Here is a 6,866-nt window from a genome sequence, read left to right as displayed (position 1 = left end):
ACGAGAATATTGGGGATTTTTGTCTTTTCAGTTCACTCTTTTATCTCTATAATGGAAAACCAGTGCCTAGGAGACAGAAAATGCTCAAGTTTCCTTCTAATGATAATAGAGCTAATAATTACACACACAAAAAGTGAAAAAGTGAAGGTGTTAGTTGCTCAGTTGTGTCCAACTCTTTGTGACTCCATAGACCATAGCCTGACAGGCTTCTCTGTCTATGGAATTCTACTGGCAAGAATACTGGATTGGGTAGCTATTCCCTTTTCCAAGGGATATTCCCGACCTAGGGATTGAACGGGGATTTCCTGCATTGCAGGCAGATTCTTCACCATTTGAGCCACCAGGGAAGCCCCAATAACTTCAGGAGAGAGTGAGTAAAAGTCGCTCAGTCGCGTCCGACTCTTTGCGACCCCATGGACCACACAGTCCTTGGCATTCTCCAGGCCAGAATACTGGAGTTCCCTTCTCCAGGGGATCTTCCCGACCCAGGAATGGAACCAGGGTCTCCTGCACTGCAGGCGGATTCTTTACCAACTGAGAACTTATTAAACAGAACAGACCTAGTTCTAAACATTTTACATATTTAATCGTCCTCATAGTCCTAAGAATAAAATACAATTACTGTTCTCTTTTTACAGAAATCAAGGATTGGAGCAAACTGAGGCTCAGAGGAATCAAGCAACTTTCCTAAGGTTCAGTCCAGTTCAGTCGCTCAGTCGTGTCCGACTCTCCGCGACCCCAACCTCTTTCCTAAGGTTCAGTCCAGTCCAGTCCAGTCGCTCAGTCGTGTCCGACTCTCCGCGACCCCAACCTCTTTCCTAAGGTTCAGTCCAGTCCAGTCCAGTCGCTCAGTCGTGTCCGACTCTCCGCGACCCCAACCTCTTTCCTAAGGTTCAGTTCAGTCCAGTCCAGTCGCTCAGTCGTGTCCGACTCTCCGCGACCCCAACCTCTTTCCTAAGGCTCAGTCCAGTCCAGTCGCTCAGTCGTGTCCGACTCTCCGCGACCCCAACCTCTTTCCTAAGGTTCAGTCCAGTCCAGTCGCTCAGTCGTGTCCGACTCTCCGCGACCCCATACACAGCAGTAAGTGGAACAGCTCTTTGAGGAATGAAATGAATGAAATTCGACTTCACAGCGCAGGGATGGAAATTGACGCTGTGGGAGCAGACAGGGTCCATTCACGCGACTGCGTGTAATTTTGAGCTCACAACGCACGGTCTAACGCCAAGATCTAAAGGAGAACGAGAAGGTCCTTTGGGAAGAGCGCGGCGGAGGATCCACAGAGCCACTGAACTGCCATGACCAGCGCAGGCTGGAAGCAGGAAGTAGTGGCGGGCGTCGCGTGGGAGTGACGTCACGGAGGAGCCGGCGGGGAAGGGCGGGGGAGGAGGAGGAGGAGGAGCGAAACGGGCTTGGGGGGCGGCTGCACAGTCTCTGGGCTCCTCAGGCCTTGAGGGGGGTCTGCGCGCGGCCGGCTGGCTCTGCCCCCGCGTCCGGTCCGGAGCGGGCCTCCCTCGGGCCAGCCCGATGTGACCGGGCCCAGCGGAGCCTGAGTAAGGAGCCGGTTCGTCGCGGAGCCGGAGGGCGGGAGGAACATGACATCGCGGAGGTGAGGAGCCCCGAGGGCCTGGCCCGGGCCTCGGCCCGGCCCCCACCGCTTTCAGTCAGCTCCGCCCGGGAGGGGGCGGCCCGGCTGGGCTTCGGACTGCCGCCCGGGGTCGCGGGGCAGGCTCCGTCCCAGCCCCCTAAGCCCTCCAGGGCCCCGGGGCCCGGCCCTAGCGCGCCCCCAACCCCTCGGGTCCTCATTCATTTCCTGCCTCCGCGGAGTTCCGGCTCCCGCAGCCCTGGGGATGCCCGTCAGGACGAGGGCAGGTAGAGCCGCCCGGGGAACCGCGGACGCTAGCGGCCCGGCTCGGCGCGCCGCATTCCTGACCCATTGCCTCATGAGAATTGCCTCATGGTGATTCCGAAATAACCCGGCTCACTTAGGGGAGGCTCCTCGGCCCGGGACGCGGGAGGGGAGAGGAGAGAGTTGCGCGAGGCCAGGCCGATAGTCGAGCCTCTCTGGGTCACTCTGCGTCTTGCGCGCATCTGGGGGCTTTACTCAGGGTCCTTGACCATTTTGTAAGTCTCTTTGCATCTTCTCCCCCCCCACCCCCCCACCCCTCACGTGCCAGAAATGGAAAAACTGACTGTATCTGCAGCTATTAGAAGTATTTCCTTCCTCTGCGATCTTCGCTTTGGGAGGTGGGAGGAAAGGGATCTGTATCTCTAGTTATTTTAATCCTTCACCACAACCTTAAAAGTCAGGTAACATTAATCACCTCCGTTTTACGGATGTGGAAACTGAGGCTCAGAAGAAACATACTGGTAAATGATAGGGTTTGAACCTAAGAGTCAGAAGGAAGATAAGTGAGTTAATGAGATCCTTGGAAAGTTCAGAGTAACCATACTACTAATTGCTAACATTTAGCTCTTACCGTATGCCAAACACATTTATTTAATCCTTATTATAACCTTATCAGGTAGGTACTGTTATCCCGCTCTAAAAAGAGTAAATGAATTTCAGAAGTTAAGCAATTTGCCTAGTAGTCGCTCAGTCCTGTCCGACTCTTGCCTAAGGTCACTCAATCAATAAGTGGTGGAGACAGAACCCCACTGTTCATTACTAGTCTGCTGTTATTTATAACAATCATTTGTAAGCCTTAATTTTGTTGTTAAATATTAGTTTGATCGATTGTTTTCAGATAATGATCCTGCTGTTTTGTATTGTCATTCTTTATAGGATTCACCCTTGAGACCCATTTTTTAGATCATAACAGTGTCCTGTTATGGTCACTGCCTTAGATATTTGGAAAACTGTTTCAAGCTGTTGGGGTTATTGACTGAGAGACTTTTCAAAACATTAGGAATGTCTTCCCAGAAATACACCTGCACATTATTCATTCATGGGATGAAAAGAGAGAAAGGAGAAAACTGAAAACTTAAGCAGTGAGTGATTTGGACAGGTCTTCTGGCAAGTGCTTACAGATCCGGGTAATATATAATTGCATTTCAGCAGAACAGTGTATAGCCTCAAATGTTCTAATTCTTTAGGGAGCATTTAAATAAAACAGTTGTCTATTCTTTAATCTGTCAAATAGTCATTGAGCCTTTTGTTCCTTGTGTCTTCTTTTCCAGACAAGTAAGGATCTGCTTCTTTTAGGAGACAAAAAGTTTGGGGACTGGGGGTGGGGTAGGGGCTGGGTAGTAATAGACCCTACATTGTCCAGCTAGTTAATTTAGAAGCCAGGAAGTGTGAGAAGAGCCAAAGCTGCAAGTGGTAAAGATGACAGTTTGAAATGAAGTAATTGCTCCTCTCCTCCTCCAGCCCTCCCATACTTGTTAACGGAAGAGAAATATGTGCCCCCTAAAAAGTCAGATTATGATTGTAATGCACGACTTCCTAGGTGGCTCAGTGGTTAAGAATTCACCTGCCAATGCAGGAGACTCGGGTTGGATCCCTGGGTGGGGAAGATTCCTTGGAGAAGGAAATAGCAAGCCTCTCCAGTATTCTTGCCTGGGAAATCCTATGGACAAAGGAGCCTGGCTGTCTGCAGTCCATGGGGTTGCAAAAGAGTTGGAGATGATTTAGCAACTAAACAGTAACAACAACAACAATGCCTATAACTGGGGATTATTTATTATTAGTTTTCAGATCATAGATCTTTTATTATTTTTAAACCAGCTTTATTGAGGTATAAGTGACATGCCACAAATTGCATATATTTAAGCGTTATAATTTGATAAGTTTCCACACATGTATACACTCAAGAAACCAGCAACACAATCAAGATAATGAATATATCCATCACCCCTGTGATGGCTCCTGGAACCCTTTATAATCCCTTCCTTGTTGCCAGGCAAACACTCTTCTGCTTTCTGTCACTATACGTTAGTTTGCATTTCCCAGGATTTTATACAAGTGGACTTTTGTGTGTGGCTTCTTATGCTCAGCGAAATTATATTGAGGTTCATCTATGTTGTTGTGTATGGCAAGTAGTTCCTTTTTATTGATCAGTGATATTCCACTGTATGGCTGTACCACCATTCATTTTTCCATCCAGTTATTGGTGGACATTTGGGTTGCTTCAGAGTGTGGCTTCACAAATAGAACTGCTCTGAATGTCTGTGTTCATGTTTTATATGGATGTATACTTTCATTTCTCTTTGGTAAATCCTTATCAGTGGTATGGCTGGATCACATAGCAGATGTGTATATATATATTTAGGATATATAATTTTTAAAATTTTTTATTGGAGTATAGTTGATTTACAGTTTTTTTACTTTAAAAATTTTTATTTTTTAGTTGAAGGATAATTGCTTTACAGAATTTTGTTGTTTTCTGTCAAACCTCAACATGAATCAGCCACAGGTATACATATATCCCCTCCCTTTTGAACCTTGCTCCCATCTCCCTCCCTATCCCACCCCTCTAGGTTGATACAGAGCCCCTGTTTGAGCAGGTGTATATTTAATTTTCTCAGAAACTACCAAACTTTTAAAAAAATGTTCCCACTGGCAGTGTATTAAGAATTACAGCTTCTCCACATCTAGGCCAACACTTGGTATGGTCAGTTTTTAAATTTCAGTCATATAAAGGTGTGTCACTGTAGTTTTTTCCTATATCAGTACTTTTTAATTTAATTTACTTATTTAATATTTTAATGGAGGTATAATTGACGTGTAATATTATATTAGTTTCAGGTGTACAGCATACTGATTTGATTTTATTTATTGTAATTTTAATTTGTATTTTCCCTGGTGACTAATAATGTTGATCATTTTTTCATGTGTATGTTTGCCATCTGTATCTCTTCTTTGGTGGCACATCTATTGATTAAATATTTTCCCTTTTAAAATTTATGTGTAAAAAATAAAATTTACTTGTTTGTTTTCTTATTGAAATTTGAGAGCTTTTTTATTCTGGATACAAGTCTTTGATCAGAATTTCAAGCATTTTCTTTTAGTCTGTAGCTTGTCTTTTCATTTTTTTAAACAGTGTCTTAAACAGAGGGTTTTAATTTTGATGAAGTCAAATTTATCAGTTAAAAAAAGTGGATCATGCTTTTGGTCTTATTCCTAAGAAATCTTTGCTTAAGCTAAGTCTCAAATGTTTTCTCCAAGTTTTATAGTTTTAGGTTTGTGATCCACTTTGAGTTAACTTTTGTATGTGGTATGGGCTGTGGGCATATCTTCTCTTCTTTGCATATGGGTGTTGAGTTGTTCTAGCACCACTTATTGAAAAGACTGTCCATCTTTACTGAACTTGCACCTTTTTTGAAGATCAGTTGTCCATTTATACATGGATCTATTTATTGATCTATTTGTCTTTATGCCAATATCGCACGATCTTGATCATTGTAGCTTTATAACAAGTCTTGAAATCAGATAGTGTCTTCAGTCTTCAAACTGTTCTTTTTTAAATGACGTTTAACCTCAGGATTAATACATTCACCAAGTAGTTATTGAACCAGGCAGGATGAGGCAATAGTAGGCAAAGACTGCTATTCTCATGACTGAGAGAGAACGTGAACAAACCCATGAATAAATAAGACTATTTCAGGCAGTAATAACTTCTGGGAGGCTGAAAAAAGTAAATGTGGAGAATGTGGTTAGTTTTGATAATGGGTTTAGGAAAAGTCTCTGAGGAGGTATAGGAGCTGACTCCTCAGTGACTAATATTCTGAATTTTGTGTAGCTTAATTATCAAACTAATCTTTTTTGGCTCATGGGTTTAGATTCTCTATGTGTTCAGTAATTAAAATGTCATATTCAGTATGCTGATGCCTCTCAGCATCCCAGGTAGGGAAAGGAAGGCATGAGCAATTAAATGACAAGCCCCACCCACCCCCCTGCCCTGGGATTCCCTGGTGGCTAGGCAGTAAAGTATCCGCCTGGCAATGTAGGAGACGCAGATTGGATCCCTGGGTTGGGAAGATCCCCTGGAGAAGGAAATGGCAACCCACTGCAGTATGCTTGCCTGGGAAATCCTATGGACAGAGGAGCCTGGCAGTCCACGGGGTCGCAAAGAGTCAGACATGGCTTAGCCACTAAACAACAACCACCCCAGGTAATAGAGTGATGGCAGTTCTGTGTTTAGATTTTGAGATTTCTTGGTTGCTTTATTCTGCCTCGCCTGGCTGACTAAACAGGTTATATCCTTCAGCATCTGGTACATCTTTGGCGTTTGCTTTTGTTCCTCTGGGAGAGACTGTCCGATGACTTGTACTGAGAGGGGCAGAAAATTTAGCTTGTTCTCTCACTCTAGGCTTTTGGTTTATCTGTTGAAGGCAAGTACATTTTGTCCCAGGCTCTCCCTGGTGGCCATGTTTGTTTATCTCCTGTGGGAGTCAAAAAACTTGCCTTACTGAAAAATAACAGCTCTGTGTCTTTCCAGTTGAAACTGGTTGTCTTTGTTAACGTCCTGTCAGAACTCGGGTTTTTGTCCAGAGCTGCTCAAATGCAAGGCCCACTGCTAAGATCACTTACCCTTCTTGCACGTGGTCAATGTGGTGACTGTTAGAGAGTCACACGCGATCAGGAAAAGCAGAGCCAACCCTTGTTTGTAATTGTTACTAGTGGGCCTTGGTGTACTTTGTAAGGCAGCAGCAGAACAATAGAAGACACTGTGCTTATTCCTTTTTCCCTTTGGGAAACAGACAGCACTTGCCCTCCAATGCTGCCCTTTTTAAGGAAGGGGAAGACAAATACTGATGTTTGGTAGGTTCTGTGGCAGTTGTGGACTGTAGCCAAGGGTTTGAGACGCCCCCCCCGGAATGGATTCAAACACCCTAAAAGTGCAGCCCAGTTCACTACTGAGTTTTGG

At 44.8% G+C, this 6,866-nt stretch overlaps 1 protein-coding gene across 4 annotated transcripts in view; it reads left to right on the top strand.

Moving 5' to 3' along the window:
• The first annotated feature begins 1,395 nt into the window (after window positions 1-1,395).
• PTPN11 (protein tyrosine phosphatase non-receptor type 11) overlaps window positions 1,396-6,866 on the top strand; it is a 68,402-nt gene continuing 62,931 nt past the window's right edge. For all 4 annotated transcript variants that reach the window (XM_055404371.2, XM_055404368.2, XM_055404369.2 and 1 more), the window contains exon 1: window positions 1,396-1,606. In XM_055404371.2, the coding sequence (XP_055260346.1) occupies window positions 1,593-1,606 (14 nt within the window). In that variant the 5' untranslated portion in view covers window positions 1,396-1,592. The remainder of the gene's footprint in view (window positions 1,607-6,866) is intronic.

This window comes from Moschus berezovskii, chromosome 19 (genome assembly GCF_049115385.1).
Source record: "Moschus berezovskii isolate FMDL1 chromosome 19, NW_MosBer_1.0, whole genome shotgun sequence".
Classification (NCBI taxonomy): Eukaryota; Metazoa; Chordata; class Mammalia; order Artiodactyla; family Moschidae; genus Moschus; species Moschus berezovskii.
The sequence above is the reverse complement of the archived record's forward strand: the minus strand, read 5'-3'. Positions and strand labels throughout refer to the sequence as shown.